Below are 18,559 nucleotides of genomic sequence, written 5' to 3'. Positions count from 1 at the left end.
AACTCTATTTCAACACAAACACTAACATTGAAGTATAAACTGAAGATTTATTTAAACAAAAGAAAAATTATGACTAGTCTAATTTGCAGCATTTGGCCTTTAAAAATCATTCATTACTGGTAGTAGGAAAAATAACTTTCAAAAGATTTTAGAAGCCTTTTGATTTTTTTTTTCTTCTTTAAAAATCAATTTGAGTTTGAAAATATCTCTGAACATTTTCTCAGTCCCTGATGTTTACAAATATTGCTGCTGCTGTTGAGCAGGAGTGTTTTCATAGCAGCTAAACTAGGTGGAGGTTTCCCGTTGTAGTCTCACCAGTGAAAGAGGAGAGAGGAGTGGAGAAAAGCTGCCCATCCTGGACTGCAGTGAATGCCCAGGAGACAGCTCCTTATTGAGCACTTGTAGGGAGAAAATGCAGGTCTTTATACTGTGTTTTTCCTAAACTTCGTTTCTCAAAACATCCTTTCTCAATACATCCTTTCTCAAAACAAAAAGAATTGTTTTACAAAGACCCATCTTTACAAACTATATGAAGGACAGGGCCTAAATTGCAAAGCACTCGCTGCCTGTAATATCCCTTAAAAATCCCTGTGGAATGCTACACTTCCATTACACATTAGCATGTGCGTCGGTAGCTGGATACACACACAGCAACGTGCACAAAGGGCAATTACTTAGAGGCAGGTAAAGATTGTCTCTCGTGGAATTCAAAGCTAAGGCATAAATCGTGTTTTAGCCACGGTCGGACGCTGCTGGGATTTGCCCCGCAGCGGGCGCGGGTCCGAGCGCACAGAGCCCCGTGTGCCCCGCACGCCGGGCGGTACCCGCGGAACCGAAAGCAGGTACGGGCACTTCCTGCAGGCAGAATTCAACAGAGAAAGGGAGTTTGCCTCTGATCTCCTTCAAAAACCAATCAGGCCAGATCAGCCAGGCGATGATTCTCCCTCCGTCCCTCCTACACCTTTTCCAGAGGCCCAATGGCCTTGTCCCTTTGGGAGATTGACTAGAGTCACATGGGCTGCACCAAGGGCAGGTAACTCAGGAGAGGGGAAGGGGAAGAGGGAAGGAGAAAAAAAAGAGAGAGAGAGCGAGAGAAAAAAAAAAAAAAAGCCCAAGCCCAGACTGAGCTTCTGCCATGATGTCAGAGGGAAAGAAACCCACAGTTTGCTAATTTCACCTCCCAATCGGCCCCGGGAAGGAGATCACCGGGAACAGGTAGAGATGGGAGCTTTCTTTCTCCATTTTTTTTTTTTCCCCCTCAAACACCCAACTTCCAAAATAGCTCTTTCTCTTCTCTTTATATTGTGACTTCTCGTTCGCTCCTTTTCCCTCTGATTACTTGGAGGTAGGGGGTGAGCCTTGTGGGATTTTTTGGGTTTTTTTTTTTTTCTTGTTTGTTAGTGTGTCTTTCTTTTGCTTTTTTTTCCCCTCTCTTTTTTTTTTTCCCTTTTTTTCTTTTTTTTTTTTTTTTTGACCTCTGCTTTTGATTGTAGCTGTTTCCCCCTGTGGTCATGACGGCTTCGCACAGTGACTCTTTGGTGGTGTTGTTTGGGGCAACAGCTGGTGCATATGGGGCTAAACTGGGTTCGGATGAGAGGGAACTAATTCTCTTGGTGTGGCAAGTTGTGGATCTACAGAACAAGAAGGTATGGCTTCGATATGGGGGGCTCGGGCGCGTTCCCCGGCGCGGGGCGAGCGGGCTCTGCCGGCGCTCGCCGCCCGCCCGGAGCCGATTGTTCATTTCACAAACGCACCGAGGGACGGGAGGGCGCGGGGCCCCTCCCGGGGGTCATTCCCTGCCCTGCCCGGGGCGCTCGCTCGGGAAGCCCCTTTTTGTTCCATCTTGAGGGAAGGAGTAACTTTTAAAGAAAGTTTGGCCGCTTCCACACCCCACTGCCCCGTCCTCCTTAAATCATGTGTAGCTTCGAGGATGTCTACGGGCTTTTGAAGCTTTAAAACAAAAAGCTGCCCCGGGTGGCTCCGAGCGTGCTCGCTTCCCTGGGAGCCGCCTCACGGTCACCGTTGGACCCTTTGGGCCTGCGTTTTGTTTGTTTAACCGATGTTTGGATAACCTTTAAGAGAATATTGACTTCTTTTAATTTTTAGGCCAACCTAAAAGTCTAATATTTTTTCTCCCCAAAAGCCCTATCATAAATAACCCCCTAGAGATGAAGGGCTTTGATAAAACAAACACGACTATCAATTTTATTAGTGGATTCACGAAACTGCCTTAATATTAAGTGATCTTCCCTTTGCACTTAACAAGTCCCGCAAAAGTCGGTGCTAACTGCAAAAGGCCTCCCATGGAAATGGGCCTGGATACGCCGAAGGAGAGAGCGTGGCTCTCCGGGGTGGGAGGGAGAGAAACCGCGGCCAAAGGTTTCGATTTGTGAAATCGACAAATGCGTTTTCTCCTGCCATTTATCGGGAGGTGATACTGCACCTTTCTGATTTTTCTGTAGTCTCAACACATTGTTATAAAGAGCTATTTCGATTGTTCCTCACTTTTGTCCATAATTTCTTGAATGTTTTTAGGTAGGGACGCTACACAAATCCCTGGTGAAAGCAGACAACTTGGACTTAAGTGACCAGTGTCGCGAAGTCAGTGGCTTAACACCAGAGGGACTGAGCAAAGCTGAACCATTGGACCGGGTTCTTCAACAGGTGGGATTACACTTTTGGGAGCCGGGGCCCTTCAGGGTGAAGCCTGTGAATGAGATTTAATGGATTTGAAAAACGAAACAGACTTTAATCTTGTCTTTCACCTTGAAATCACTGACAAGCTTATTGCTTGTTTTTAGGCTAACCCAAAAGAGACCTGAACCATTTGAAATGGGAACTCCATAATTCTGAAACAGTTATGTAGATACCAGAGTATTTGAGCTGATGCTTTAGGTCCTTGGAAGATCTGACTTCTGGTTGTTTTGATGGGTCTACTTTTATTCCAAGTTTCTCTTAAGCTTTGAAAGAGTAGGCCAGTAAGAGTACTGCTTAATAAAGCATTGCTAATCAAACTTTCAAACTTCACGTGGTACATGCTACAGGTTCACTCCTGTAATGTGTATTGAAAAACACATTCTTAAAATCAACTGAAATCTTCAAAATCTTTCATGTAACATCAGATATACTTGTTATGTATTACTCTTTTCCAGATGAGACTAATGAGTGCATTATAAAGTGACTTGGTTTGATTTTTTTTCTGATGTCTGTAGTTTTGCTCTTTGGCTCATTTAATATCACACTAAGACAGTAAATCTAAAATTTGTATGATACTTACAGCTCAAGAGGACTTAAGCTACTTCAAAAAATTTAGTGCAAATAGTGTACACATAATGCAGTTCCCAAAAGTTTGCTTGCCTTGACTGTCCTTTCTATGGACGAAATGTGCTTGAATGGAAAAATACAATAGTGCATTTTTGTGTAACATATAAACCTGCCTTTCCACACCTTGTCTGAATCATTCGTAGGTGTGTTTCAGCAAGAAACTTGCTTAGGCAGTAGAACAGGTTCATGTTGCTGTAATTTCTGGTGACACAGATAACTTGGCAGACATGGTTCTAACCCTCTTTGATACTGCAAAAATCAGCTACACTCTAGAGTGTCTTTGAACATGTAACTTCTATGTGGCTTAAAATCTGTCAGCATTGGTGCAGTGGCATTTGTTCTGTGTGCATTTGTTTTGCTGCAGACCAGGACCAAGTGGTGATTTTCTTTCTTTTTATTTGTTTTTTTTTTTTTTTTTCTAAAGCTCCATAATAACCCCTGTGAAAATGTGCAGCTGCAGGTTTGATCTTGTCCCAGATCTTGCACTAAAGACATCTGGAACAGCTTAGCCTAGTACACTCTGTTTACCTTTATAACAGACACACTTTAATTATACCCAATACTTCATGAGAGATTGTATCTTATTGCTGTAAATTGCACTGTAGGTGGGTCTGCTTTAGCAAATAAAAGGAAATACTACCTTTGTGTGTAGGTGGGTAGAGACTCCTGAAAAACAATTTTTTTCCTTTTTGTTTGCATATCTATGCAACTAAATAATGATTTTGCTGTTAATTGTTGGATGCCAGTTGTGATGTGGCCAGTTCCATCATAAGTCTTCTGGACCACATCTTACCTAAACTCTTCTCCCTTCCCCTCTGTGTCCTGACTCCTGAGAGAATTAGGAGAGAATTTATTCAAATTCCCACTTGCAGGGTGGCAAAAAGCAAAACTCCATATTCTTTAATAGTAAATCCTTTTCTGTGTTTTTGAAGACAAGCCCAAGGGATATTTTAATTGCATCACGTATTTTAAGGATCAGTCAGGTGACAACATACAGGGTTTTTTTTTTTTCTTTCTCAGTTAAGCATTTTGATTAGCAAAAGCAACAGGTAGTTGAAGTGGTTCTTTGAAAAGGACGAGGAAAAGGAAATAGACTTGTACCTTGATTTGAGATAATGTTATGGAGTACATGAAATAAGCTTTCCACACCCTGTCTGTATTGTGGTAGAAAATTGATGATGCAGCTGAAAATTGCTCACCTTAGCACATATCTCAATCATGTAAATGAAAGTTTTGGTGCTTGCTTCTGATTTTTTGCCTTATGTTCCCAGTCTCTACATGTACAGGGAAGTGAGAATCACTGAGCACAAATCCATTGTAACTTTTATCCATGCTTCAGAGGCCTCTTTCAACTTCAAACATTCTGTGGTTCTGAATCAGTGATTTGTAGCTGGTAAACAGTAGATCAGCCTCTGTGGGTCTGGATTTGTTCCCCTGACCACAGAAAGTCTCCTTCCATTGCTGTACAGTTCACTTTCCAGCAATGATGGGGTCTACCACAGGCCTGTAATCTGTGGTCAAGTCTTTACTCTGCTTTTAACCAGGCACTTCATCAAATAATGGATCTTTTTAATTTTATTTCATATTGTTAAAATGTTGCATTTTGCACAGCTTACTATTTTAGTTTGTCTTAAGAAATATTCTGAAACAGGGTTCCTTGTCAATAAATTTTGGTTGTTGTAATTTTACAAGGTAAGGTTCTGAAGCACTGTGCCCACAAATAACCAAGCTCTTTGATGCAGCATACGCTCTGTATGTTTTGTTGCAAGGTTTTAAATACTGTACTTGTCCAGGGTAACAATAATTTGATTCCAGAGGTACTACTGCAGTTATGGGATCCATCTGTATTTTCTCATAGGTGATGTGCAGTGTTGTGATAGCTTTCCTTTGTGGGGATGGAGTATGTACAAATGCCAGGGAAATAGTTACCTGAAATCATAAAATGTGTGCCCTTTGGGAGCATCTTGCTTGATATATTTAGTTCAAAATGGCATTAATAACTTGCCTCTGCTGTGAAACCAGTAATGGTGAACTCACAGCTGCTGAGATGCTGCCGAATGCTACTGAGTAGAAAACTGAGGATTTTTATTTAACAAAGTGGGAGATCTCTTGTTCAAGTGTGCATTTGGAGCTGTCTTGAGCCTGTGATCTAAGCTTCTAAACATGCATCAGCTACACTACTTACCAAAGGAATAGTTTTCTTCCTGCATGACTGGGACATTCTTGACAGGTTTCATTGTTCAGATCCTCGAATCACAGGATTGGCTTATTTAGCATGTTATTTATATTTTTCTAGTTAACTGCTGTAGCTTTATTGTTTCTCATTTTGCAAGCTTTTAAGGGAGAGCAATTATTCTCAGATTGCTGTCTGAAACCTTGTAGGAGTGGAACCTTGCTTTTAAAGAGCAAAACCAAAATGAACTTTGCCTTTCTCTCAGCTCCATTACTGTGTCATCAAAAAGCTGACATCCTCATGTGCTTCTCTGATTGTAGCCACGGGGATTCTAAGTTAAAGATCCCATATGAAGTTGAAAGTGTGGTGGATTTCTTAATCCCTCCCATACAGAAAACCTGGCTGAATCAGCATGACTTGCCTTAAGACATGTTACTTTCCTTTTACATGGCAATATTTGCATGTCTTCCTGAAAAAGGATAAGTCTAAGAAGAGCTAATAATTTTGGAGAACTGTCTGCAGTATTTAGCTGTAATTACCATCTTTCTTTGAATGATATACATAAAAAGGGAGACATTCTCAAGTGAGACCTGGGTTTGCTTTTGGATCTACTAAAACCATTCAATTTTAATCTGTGGATTGACATTAAAATATTAAAAATTTGTTTAAAAGATGCTCCTGGTCTTGCTGATTGAATATATTGAATCAAATACACCAGTGAATATTTTGATTCATATTCTTATATAGAGAAAGACAAAGCTGGACCTTTCCCCCCGACACACTCCCCTAAATTATGCTCAAATCGAGTGGTTGCCACTTTATTAGGTGATAGCAAGTTGCCAGTTCCCTCGAGCATGTTTGGACACCTATTGATCATCCAGCTGAGCTGCAGGTGCAATTTATTTTCAGCAAATTCAGCAAGAAACAAGCTGGTTAAATGAGCTTTTGGAAACAAATGGGATGGGGGGAGAGGTGGAAGAACTCGTGAATTCCTCTAACCTGATAAACCGGTTACAACCCTTCTTTTAAGAGAAACTTGTTCTGCAGCTTCTTCTTCACAAAGTGCTAGCAGAAAGTTTTCTTGGCTCCCTTGCCAGCTGTCACATCTTCATTTCAGATAAATTATTTTTAAAAATTTATTTTTAATACAGCTCTCAGTCTTCAAACTGCAGAAGAAGTCTGAAAATGCAGGGTGACTTTTTTTTTTGACTCTTATGGTTGTTCTTCCAACTTCAGATTATTTGGTGACTGCATCACCTCAGTAAAACTTCTAACAAAGTTTGGAGTGTTTGCTGGGTCTGAGTTCTGACGGTTTGGAGCAGGTGTTTGGCGAATCTTTGGCAAGTGTTACTAGACAGGCTGTTCTTTCCACAACAAACACTTAGGGTGTCATTTCACAAGATTTGGCTTCAGCAGTGAAGCCAGCTTCTCCCCTGGCCCTCCACCAGACTTTGCCATCTTTTTGTTGTGTCAGTAAAACCCTTTGTGAAGCTGTGCTGTAAACAGGATCACTGAAATGAGCAGATGGGTTGGGAACTTAAAACTGCTTTGCTGTCTAAGTTCACATCCTGTGAAACTACATCCTTTGCTTGTGTTTTCATGATCCAACATGTTTGATGGCGATACCAGCTTAAGCTATGTCTGCCCCTGAACACTTCAGTGGCACCTTTCATTTAGGCAGGTGCTGCTACTTGGCCCTCCCTCCTGCATCCTGCCAGAACAAAGGTCTTTGGGGATGCAGATTGAACTGGAGCAGGGCACTGAGTTCTGAGTTGAAGGCAGTTCTGGTTTGGAGTGGTTCTGTCTGATGCACATGTGGCAGATTAGGAAGTTTTCCCAAAGGCAGCCATAGCACTAAAGTGTGGGTGAAAGGAGGGTAAAATTTTAGGACAGGTAGGGCACTGAGCGATTTATGTGAAACTGTGGCCTTGGTTTGGCATCAGCAGTGAGTGATAAGGATTTCCTGATAGACACAAGGGCCTGCAGGTTGTCAGAGTAGGTAAATGAAAGATTCCTGCTATTGCAGGGGGGCTGAGTGTCCTGTGTGCAGGTAGCCTTACGTAGAGTTTTCACATTTACTAACGTCCAATGGCTCCCTATTTTCACTGATAAACATAAATGAGGATTGGTTAAATCATGTTGCATACTTCTTATTGGAATATCATCAGTATTTACTGTGGGGAATAAAGGATGTGCTAATGCTTCCTGTAGCTGTAGGATGTTGCAGTGTGGATTTTTATTGGTTTTTAACTATGGCTAACTCTTTTTTCAGAACCTTAGTTGCAATTCTATTGTGATGGCCTAGATGAACTATTTTTCTCTTTACAAATTCTCAGAGCTACCCAGCTCTGTAGCCCATAACATTATTATTGAAACACTCAAATCTGTTCCCTCAAAAAGCTCAGAAAATACTTGATAGCATAAACAGTTCTTCTGATATATTAAATATATATGTGTGTACAGAAATATGCATATGTAGATCATGTGAATCTATTTGTTAATTGCAGCACTTATGGCTGCAGTACTTTTATCTGAATTCCTCAAGTATCCCCTGTAGGAAATGGGAAGGTTCCCTTGCTTTGTTCCTGTATTTAGGTACATTTCACTTTTGAATGAGCAGAGAATTAGATAAAAGAATTTGTCTAAAGCTGCATATTCTTTTCCTTATAGATATAAAAGTGTGGTAGCCTTGGCAAGCTGGGCTATCTTCTCTTAAAACTAGAAGTGCCAATATTAATGAGAAGTGAATAATTTGGCCCAGTGGTTTGAGGTTATGAGTAGACATTTTTGTGATAGCAGATGTTGCTACATTTTCTGGTGAAGTTGAACAGTAACAATTAATTACCATGTCTGGGATTAGCATATATGAACAAATAAACTATACTATGAGCTTGCAGAACAGCTTGAGGTGCCTGTCTTCACAGGGAGTGATGTTGTGCCATGTTTGTAAACTGTGTCACTCATACATTTGGATGTTTCCACAGCTAGAGTATGTCTGAATACTTGAATTTCTTGCAGTTTTTTTTAACGTCAATGAAAGACAGCAAAATAGAGGGTAGAAGCATTTTAATACAAAGATTACTGGATTGCATGGTCCTCAGAGATTTTGAACTTTTTTCCTCTAGCTTGTTCTAAATAGCTACTGAAAAAATCACTGGAAATATGTTAATTAATTATTGTCAGAGTTTTTAAAAGTGGCTGAGGAATAAATGAAGCATAAGGAATTTTAACATGTAGATGGGGCATTTAACAACATGGTTTAGTGGTCAACTTGGTACTGTTAGGTTGATGATAGGACTCAGTGTTTTGGAAGATCTTTTCCAACCTAAATGATTCTATGATTTGTAGTCTATTATTTTGGCAGTAATTATATGTGCAGTGCTTCTATCTGTTCTTGCTGTTAACATGGAAGCAGTTTAGAAAACTTTGTGTGGATTTGTCTGCATTTTCTGCAAACCTGAGTTGTTTCTCTCTTCCTCTGGTGGAGAAAGGGTTGCAGACTTCCTCAATCTGTATGTTGGTTTACTTGATTTCCCCCCACCCCCTTTTTAATAAACCAACACTTTTAAGTTATGTAGGAAGTTCTTGGGTAGCTGGGTGCTGCCAAATGAGGGCAACATCTCTGTCAATCTCTTGCAGCACTTTTTGCTGAGCAGCTGGCTTTCAGACTGAGGGACAGTTGCTAGAATTGATACTGCTAGCAAAGCAGTGTTGTGGCCAGAACTAAAAATGCTGATTAAAGATTAATTTTTAGCAACATAATGTCAACCCTCTCTCATTTTATCATTTCTGTGGTTAAAAGTGGAAATTTTATGTCTCTTAGATAGAAACAAAACCAGTAATTCTCCCTCATGTTCATGTCTTTGCCATCTCCTACCTGCTCTGGAAAAGCTTTTTTGTTGCCTACAGAGATATCATGTTGTTTTCTGTTAGTTACAACCCTATTCCAGTAGAAGGGGGAAATCCTGGTGCTCTGAAAGACACCTTGACATGTGTTCTAGGAGAGTCTTGAGTCAGAAGTCATGTTTGTTCTACAAGCCATGTTTCAGTGCTTTGCTCTAATAAATCTGTGGTGATGTTCTTTAAATTGTTCACAACTTGCTCCAGCGTACTTCTATACAATAGACTCTGTTCTTCCTTTGTTTACAAACAGCTGCTTTGCCTATTTGTCCCTCATTCATTAAATCCACATGCTGTGAAGGTAGATGTGAGTTATGGTAGAAATACTAAGCAAAAGGTATTGGGAATTGAAATTCAAATGATCACCCCTTTTCATGAGAGACAAATCAAAACAACTTAAACCAACTCTCTCACTTCTCCCAAACTTTTATTTCAAAATATTTTCGTTTCTCTTTCCTCCTGCTGCCTTTCTTTGTAGAGCTGCAGTGGGCAGAGTATGGCAAAAAAGGATTGAGAAATGGATATTTTATTAACACTAAAATATTGGTTAGAAATTTATGAAATACTTTTATTCCTTCTTGCAAAAACTTGGCTCCTGTGCTGATTTTGGACACCTGTTAGCTTAAAATGAAAGGTTCTGTTACTAAAGCTCTAGCACAGTCTCTGAATTTTTATTATCATTCTTATTGCATTCAAATCAAAACTCAATCAGTGAGGTTCCCATTCTCTGGCTCCTATTCTAGAGAGATGTAAGCATGTGCTTTAATATTACAATGAGCTGTGAGAACATTGGCAATGTGTGAAATTAATTCTGCTGTAACTTCTGTAAAGATGTTTACTTTCCTGGTAAGTAAGTCTGTTGCAGTGAATTGCACTAAGAGGAAAGTAGAACTATTGTAATGTTACTTGAAAAATAAAAGTGAAAGAAACCCTGTGGAAGTGTTGCTGTGTAACCAGACCTTATTGCAGCTGAAAGTTGATTTAAGTTAACTTTGCAGCTTAAGAAATACACAAGACATTGTATAACACAACAAATCCTCTTGAATCAAATACCATTGCATTGGAGGGGGATCATGAGAGATAGAGTTGGAAATACATAGTTGTCACAAGAATGACTGTGACAGAGTTTTGCAGTTTGCTTTATTGATAACTTGAGTGTCTCAGTGTTATTTCTTACAACAGAATTAAACTTACACAGGACTTCAGCTTATTGTAAATCATGTGAGATGGCACCTTGTAAATATGAAGTGCAGAAGAAAACTGCAGTTCTTGTTGTTATGCTTAAAGAAACAAAAGAAAATATAAATCAACACCTTTTCTCTGTAAGTCTCAGATGCTAAGATTTGATCACAAGAAGCTGTGACTTGCTTGACATTCAGACAAACTCATGTCAAGTCTTTCAGTCACAAGGAACTTGCTTTGGAAGCAGTAAGTTACCTGAAAGGGAGGATGTAGCTCTGTACGAGGAAGCAACATCCGAATAGTGTAACCATTAGTGTCCTTGTTTTGTGTTGGGCATGTCTGAATCCCTTGGAAGGCCAAGTGTAAATTTTGATCTTACTCATTTGTGAACTGCTAAAATCATATCTAATAATTTCTTACTCTCGTTTTTCCTTATGAGTCGTTGCCAATTCTTGATGCTTGCCATAATCTGTGACTTGATAGTTTGAGAGCTTGAAGGCAAACTGATTTAGTAGTCTAATTCCACTTGTCCTTTATGTATTTGTGAATGTATGTTTGTACTAGAAATGGAACATAACCCCCTTTAAAAAACAAAGCAGAGTCAATTTTAAAAAGTTTGACTTTCTTTTGCTCATATTTGTAAGGATTTGATCAAGAATCACTTGGATTCTTATATAAGCAAAGATGTTTCATAGATTTCGAGGCTGTTATTCAGGAAAGTCCATGCTTATGATATCCTTAGAGTACGAGTTTAATGGAGAGGCAGGAGTATCAGAAAATCATGCAGAAAACTGGATTGTGGATTTTAAGTGTCTCATTCTTTTGGTGTTGCCTCATCTTTTTACTTTCCCTGAGTATTACTAAAAAAAAAAAAAAACTTGAGAAACAACCTACTAAAAAAATGCTTTAATTTTGCAGGCATTGGCTATTCTTCTACAACTGGTTAAGCTTGCACTACAAACAATGAGGTAGTGTTGAGTAAATAGAGCAGTACCAAGCATTACAGTCAATAGAGCCAGTGCTAAAGATCACATTGCTAATGAAAGTTTGTCCTTGAAACAGAGGTGAGTGGGAGTGGGGGAGGTATAGAACACTGAGAGAGAGAGCTTGTGCTTATATCAAGACTTTGGGAAATGTTGCAGTCGTGGCATTAATTAAAACCTAGAGTTTGGAAAGTATGTTCAGCCTTGTCTTTCAGGCTATAATGACTTGCTCTGTGAGTTGAGCTGATAGCAAGCAGCCTGTGAGGACTGTGAGGCACCATTGTAAACCTGCTTGAAATGTAGGTAAAAGGTTGACAGAGTTGGGATTTTTTTTGTATTAGTAGTATTCAGAATTTTCTTTTTGCTTAAAATCAGACTTATGAATAATCTGTGCTAACAAATTATAAAGTATTTTGTAAGATATGCATATTTTTATGTGATTTTGTTGGTTTTGATAGCTATGGCACCTTTCACACAGATTAATTTAAAGTGAAAATGTAGTTTATCTCAGTAAGTGTTTCTTTCTTTAGCAGTTTCCTGACACATAACATAGTAGTAAAGTAAGTCCACAAACTCTGCAATTCTTATGTTGCTGGACTGGGGTGCTTTATCTTACACAAGGCTAACTTCAAGTAGCTTATTTGTGGAGTACTCTGCATATTTCAACACTCTCTTATTAAAACAGGTTGTGCTTTTGAAGATAAAAGTCTGTGACCTGATTGCTGTGACATTCAGAGGGCCTGAGCCATGGTCTTGCCTTTTATGCTTAATGCATTACCTGAATTAGATGCTGTAGATACCATAGCTGGAAAGCATGCAAATAATCTGGTGTTTCAAACTTTCATCTAAGAAATAATTAATCAAAAATGGTCATAAAATGGCTAAGTGGCATGGCTTGGACAGATCTTTGTCATGGCAGAAGGTTAGATGTTTGCATTCTTTCCTAGGAAGAATTAAAGCATTTAGTTAGCTATTGTTTACTTTGCTGCTAAAGGACCCAGGTCCAATTAAAATGAGCCACACAAAGAAATAATGTGCAAGTTTCATCTTTAAAACAGTTTACCACAGCCCTGAGTAGCAATGGTCTGTTTTCTATGCTCCACAGAGTGTCACTGGACGGACAAACCATGACAATTGTTGCTCTGTTTCTGGATTTCATGTTCCACCTGTTGCTGAACAACACTAAAACTTATTTTTATGCAGGAAATTAGCTGTAGGCTACTCTCACCAGCTAAGTTTAAACTTGCCAATCCCTCTATTAATTCTAAAGGAGTATAATGAAGTCAATCTCCAGTGCTTGAAGCTCAGTGCCACATCCTGCCTCTCCTTGAGACTTAGCAGGGCAAACTTGCTCTTGAACTTGAGAATTCCAAAGATGGATCTGGACTCTTAACTCGTTTTGGCTACTATGTAATGTCTCTCTTGAGTACATTTTGGTGGCCTTCGTGACTGATTAGTCTTTTTGTTATTTAATGCAGCTCCTAGGCCATCAAGAGGCATAAGGTGATATGTAACTTGACTGGTCATACTGAGCAAAATTAGATTCTCTGGCAAGCTGGAAACTAACCCCATGCTTTTGTCCAAGTGAGTCTGCAGTCACTAAGTAATCTCATGTATTAGTGTTCAGTAGAGCAAATAATTGCCTTCCTCCTAATAGGAGAAATCAACAGGCAATATTATTTTTGAACATTTCTAGTGAATGGACTTGGTCTGCCTCTGTCATCTCCTGCATGTTTGCCCTGTAATGAAATAAAACCAAGGGGCAATTTCTTTTTCATGTTTATGTCTAAATGGTATCTAAATACTGTATTTTTTCCCTGTTGTGCTAGAAGGGGAAAATAAGTTACTTGTAACTTGTGGCTACACTGGGGCTTACACTTTTTTCTTTTTTTTCCATACAGCAATTTCAGTACAAGGTCACCACGTATCCATTATCAGCCATGTGGAATATCAGTTAACAGATGAACAAAGGCAAGGGCTTACTATAGGATTCTCTGTTTAAAAAGTTACCCAGCACAATAAAGGGTTATCATACTGGTAAATAGTGCTGAAATGCAGTCTGTGCACCTCCCAGTAGTATTGACATGCTTTAAATTCCTCCATTGCGTGGATAAAGCTGACATTATTGCCAGGGTTGGAAGAGTGAAGGAGCAGAAGACTGCCCATGGGGAGTATTGTAAATAAATGTGAAATTCTCATGGATGTAAGAATTGAGGCACAAAATCCAAGTGAAAATATTTCCCTAAGGCTGACATATCATGGTATGTTGTGTGTGTGCAAGCTTTGTACACCAAAGCTGTGGCTTGTTACTCCTGACTTTTCTCATGCTGTATTAGACCCTTTAAGTCTTTGGACAAACTTCAGGATTGTTGGGTGTTGTCAGTGGTGCTTCAATCTTGCTTATGTTTTAGTGGCAGACATGTTCTTTTAATGAGATTTGGCTGCATCTCAACTCTTGATGTCCTTCACTTCTCCTCATCCTGGAAAACATGTCCTTTCCCAAACACCCCGAGCACCTCAGGTACACACCATGGTGCCACTGGTGTCCTGATCTTTGGTGGAGCTGCAGAGTGGGCAAAAGAGAGTCCAAAGTGATGGGAGTCACACAACAGCTGAGGCTGGAAGGCACCTATAACTGTTGTCCAGCCCAAGCCCTGGAAGCAGGGACACTTGAGCAGGCTGCCAAACACCATGGCCACTTGGCTCTTTAGTATCTTCAATTATGAAAAATCTGCAACTTCTCTCAGCAACCTTTTTCATTGTTCAACTACTGGAGATCTTTCAGGAACCACACCTGCAACTGTATAATTGAGTTTGGGTGTTCTCTGGAATAAATTGTAGAGGACTTAGCATAAAATCAGACTTTGAGGCAACAACTGCAGTACCTTTTGCCTGTTGAAACAGAACTGGGAATAGAAAATCTTCAGTGAAACCTTTTTGAAGATTATCCTTTGTTTTCCATGCTGCTGTTAGCTGAGAGAAGACTGATCATTGTTATAAGCTCAAGGAAAGAATGACTCACACCTAAGGCCTGAGAGTCTAAAGCTCTAATGTTGTGAATTGCAGTAATGTCTAATAAGCGATGATGATTTTTTAAAACACAAGTTAGACTGGAAAACATCCATGGTTATATACAGTATGGTTTTAGTCATAGGTTTGCACAAAGGAGATGTGAGCAGTGCACATTTATGTGCCTCAGACAAAACTTTTTTCTTCTCAGGGTACTTTACAGATCTGTGGATTTTCACTTTCTCATTTTCGCTTTCTCATTTTAGTAATATGAGGGGTTTTTAAGCTCAAGGGAATATATGAGAATGTAAGTCCTAAGGGAGACCAAAATAACTTTTCTTCTAAGTTATTCCTGAAAATTTTCTTCTTAATAATGATAAAAAACTATTATTCCTGAAAAAGTTTTCTTGTCTGGGTTTTTGTTTGTTTTGATGGTTTTTGTTTTGTTTGCTTGAAGTCTTTTTGCAAAACACTAATCTAGAATGCTAAACATGTTCAAAGTCTTCCTACAGTCTTTAAGCCAAATCAATTATCGTCATTCTGTCTCATGTCTCCAATTTTGACTGGACCAGATATGATCTGTTCACCCTCTCAAGTCTAAAGAAGGCATGGATGAAAAAATGAGCACTTTTTGATATGCTGATCTGGCAGAAAATAGACCATGTATTCATCTGCAATCACCAAATTGTAAACTCTGGGCAATTTAGTAACATCCTGTTTATGCTACTGATTTGAAACTAGATCCCTACACTGTGAGGACTATTCTTTATGCAAAGAATATTGATAAATATAACTCATCTTTCTACTTGAAAATAGATTCAAGTTTAGCTTAAGTGTGGACTACAAGCTAAGCTGTTTTCTGGATTTTTATGTTATACTTTAGCATGGCATTCCAAACCTGCTTAAACTGCAAGGATGCCTTTAATTCTGAAGCCCTGAATGATTTTATCTTGTCTTAGCTGTGATGGGTCAGTAGGGCCAAAATAAGCAAAACAGAGAAATTCTGTGCACGACTAAAGGAAAAGATCCTGTTCTAAAGACTCACTAGGAGCTGCTGGAAATCTGATGCATAAGAGGCAGCTGAATTTTCTATTACTTTGAAGTGATTTGAGGTGATTTGAAGAAAGAATAATCCCCCAGAGTGCCATGGTGTTTTAGACATTGTTCCATTTGACAGCATGGGTGCATTCTGTGACTGAATTATCTCAGTATTTAATTACCATGCCAGGCACAGACACAGCACAGATGCAGTGGCCTTTCTCAAGGATGACAGCTATTTTTAGTAAGGGAAAGAAGACTATCCAAATAGACAGATGTTTATTTTAGTTTTTTGTGCATCATAACTGTAGAAAAAGCTTAATGAAGAATCTTCTTGTTTCTCCAAGATCTACATCTTAACTCGGCTATATTTAAGGCAACACGAAGGGGGCTGTTATTTTAGTCCTTTGGGATTCATCCGTAAAAAACATAGCAGCTTGTGCTGGCTTTCATCCAGCTTTGCTGCTGGCAAAACATGTCTCTTCAATCTCTTTGTACTCTCAGCTACATGACCAAAATCCTGTTTAGCCAGTTTTTCAAACTGGTGTTCAAAGTCTGTCCTTCCCTCTCACCACTTTTTCTCTAAGAACTGTTTTAGGTTTCGTGGAGGCAAGTATACAGAGCAGCTTGTTTGATTCTTCCTCTTCTCTCTGTTCAGTTTTTAATCTTGATGTGGAATTAATGAACATATTCCTTTAAACATGGAATGACTCATCAGAGCTCTGCTGGAGAGACTGATCTGGTGGAATAAGCAAGAAAGGATGATGCTAATAGACTGGCTCTTGCAGTGAAAATGAGGGCTGGATGCAAGATGCAAACAGGTAATTAACAGTGTGTAACTGCTGTGAAAGGAGCAGACCAGCAGGGCAGACAGGCTGTGTGAGCTTGGTGGGGGCAGCATTAAGGTGGGGCAGCTTTGCCTGCTGAAGTGGGGGTGTGCTTGGACGGCAGCAGGAAGGTGAATGACAGCAGGTAAATAGCTGAGATGGATTTTATTAGTGGAGTGAAGGAGATGGGAATGGAATTTATGAAATGACAGAGTTGTGGACAGGTTGTTCAACATGTGAGACAGAAAAATGTAATGTAAATCTGGTGCTGGTCTTAACTTGTCCTTTGCTTCCTCCATTTGGGTGGATGCCGGTTCAAGGCTCTCTTTTGAAATGCTGCATGAAATCTGTGGCGCAAGAAAGGAGGCTGAAGATGTCTTTTCCTGGGCAATCTGAATTGCTTAACTGGTGTGGCTTCTTGTGCTGAGCAGTGTGGCTTTACAAACACATCTGCCCTAGCTGTTTTAACACGTTTGACATGTGTTATGTGTGTCTGTTGCCAGTGTAATCTGTAGCAGCAAGAGCTGGTCCACAGCTGTGCCTTTCATACTCAAACTCTGCAGAATTAGGAGACATCTCCTGTGGATGAAAGGAGCTACTTCAGGCTGATCTCAAATGTCTGTTGTTCCTCTGGGGCTATTTTGCCCTATGCTCTGATCCCGGGTGAATCTTCCCATTCACTCTGCTACCCCCTCCTCTCCTCTGTTAAGCCATGCCATAGTTGAAGTGGTTTGGATAATGATTGCTTATGTATCCTGACTATTCTTCCCACAGACTTCTTGCCCTCTTCCAGAGCAGTACACCCCAAAGTTTGAAACAGGCTGTTTTTTAAATAGAAGTTTCTAAATAAGCTCCCAGCAAGGCCTGCCAACCTTGTGGCAGTTTATCTAAGGCACTTTAAGCTGCTGGCATTTGGTAAGAAAAGTAGAGTATTGTTTTGACATGTTGATTGTTCCATTGAAAAGGAGTTTGCAGTGTTGAATGTTATCACTGACATTTAATAAATATGCAGTGCAAATACTTACGCTTGGTAAAAATAAAAACAAATGCTGCTCCTTGGGAGTTCTTTAAACCTTAGTACAGTTGGAATTCTGGGCTTATCAGTGTCCTTATTCAATATTTTACTACTCATACTGGCTTCTGAAAATATCTGTGTTGTCTTTTCAGCTGTAGGTTGTGTGGGAAACACCATCTGGAAAAAATGTGACTATTTCAGTGCAACAGTCTTGATTTTTACTAACTTGACTTACACCATTTGACCTGAGCATTTCCTTCCTTGTGCAAACATTTTTCTGTTTTTGTTTTCTAACTTGATGAAGTCTTTTTGATCTACAATTCTTATGTGTACAGCAGGGGCTGCTTACATTTTCTGCTTTCTTCAAATTGTGTGGGTTAGATTTCTTCTTGTATCTGATCAAAATAGCTCCCTAACTGCATGTTCTGTATTGGCTCTTGAGCATCTTCAGTAACACAGGGTACAAAGTTGAAGGTTTGGGGAGTGTTTTATTGCTGTTCTTCAGTAAGACTCTGCTTCCTTTTGGCAAGAATCCCTGTGCACCTCCTCTGGAGGCTGATTCCTATCACCATTTCCAACCCCTTTTTACAAATATTTGCTCTTTACTGTGCCCATTAGTTAAAAAAAAACCCAGCTAATAAGTTGCTGCATTTAGTAAGAAGGTAAATCTCCTCATGTGTGTTATTGTGGTGAGAGTATTTGTTGCTGGTCTGTGACTGTGGCTGTCCACAGAACTACTTTTCTGAAGTGGTTCCTCCAGAGTCCACTGGAATTTTCTTCTTTTTCTGATGTTTACACATCAACTGAGGTATTTTGAACACTCTGAGGTCTCATTTTTCTGACTTTAAATAATCTTTGGACAATAACTGGCTTTAAAACCTCGGGTTCTTCAAGACTTCAGCTTGTGGTAGGACCACAACCTGTATGAGCAATTGGGAGGAAACAGGCTTTGTGAATCTGCAAGTTGGTTGATTTTTAGTTTGTTATTTTGTCTGTGTGTGGTATGTTTCTTCTTTTTGTGTGTTTTGGTAGTGTGCACAGAATTGTATTATAAAATTTTTTGTTTTGGGGGGATATTCACCCTTCTTAAAGTTTCAAATATATTCTC

The 18,559-nt window shown here is 39.6% G+C and overlaps 1 protein-coding gene across 7 annotated transcripts in view; it reads left to right on the top strand.

Annotated features, from left to right (window-relative positions):
• Positions 1–1,013: 1,013 nt before the first annotated feature.
• ESRP2 (epithelial splicing regulatory protein 2) overlaps positions 1,014–18,559 on the top strand; it is a 41,999-nt gene continuing 24,453 nt past the window's right edge. For 3 of the 7 annotated variants that reach the window (XM_002191859.7, XM_030282668.4, XM_072934479.1), the window contains exons 1-3: positions 1,015–1,215; positions 1,494–1,646; positions 2,536–2,664. In XM_002191859.7, coding sequence (XP_002191895.2) covers positions 1,512–1,646; positions 2,536–2,664 — 264 coding nt within the window. In that variant the 5' untranslated portion in view covers positions 1,015–1,215; positions 1,494–1,511. Of the gene's footprint in view, positions 1,216–1,493; positions 1,647–2,535; positions 2,665–18,559 lie in introns of all 7 variants that reach the window. The other 4 variants (XM_030282670.4, XM_012570230.5, XM_030282671.4 and 1 more) reach the window with 3 other exon arrangements.

This window comes from Taeniopygia guttata, chromosome 11 (genome assembly GCF_048771995.1).
Source record: "Taeniopygia guttata chromosome 11, bTaeGut7.mat, whole genome shotgun sequence".
Taxonomy (NCBI): domain Eukaryota; kingdom Metazoa; phylum Chordata; class Aves; order Passeriformes; family Estrildidae; genus Taeniopygia; species Taeniopygia guttata.
This window is presented reverse-complemented; position numbering and strand designations above follow the sequence as displayed.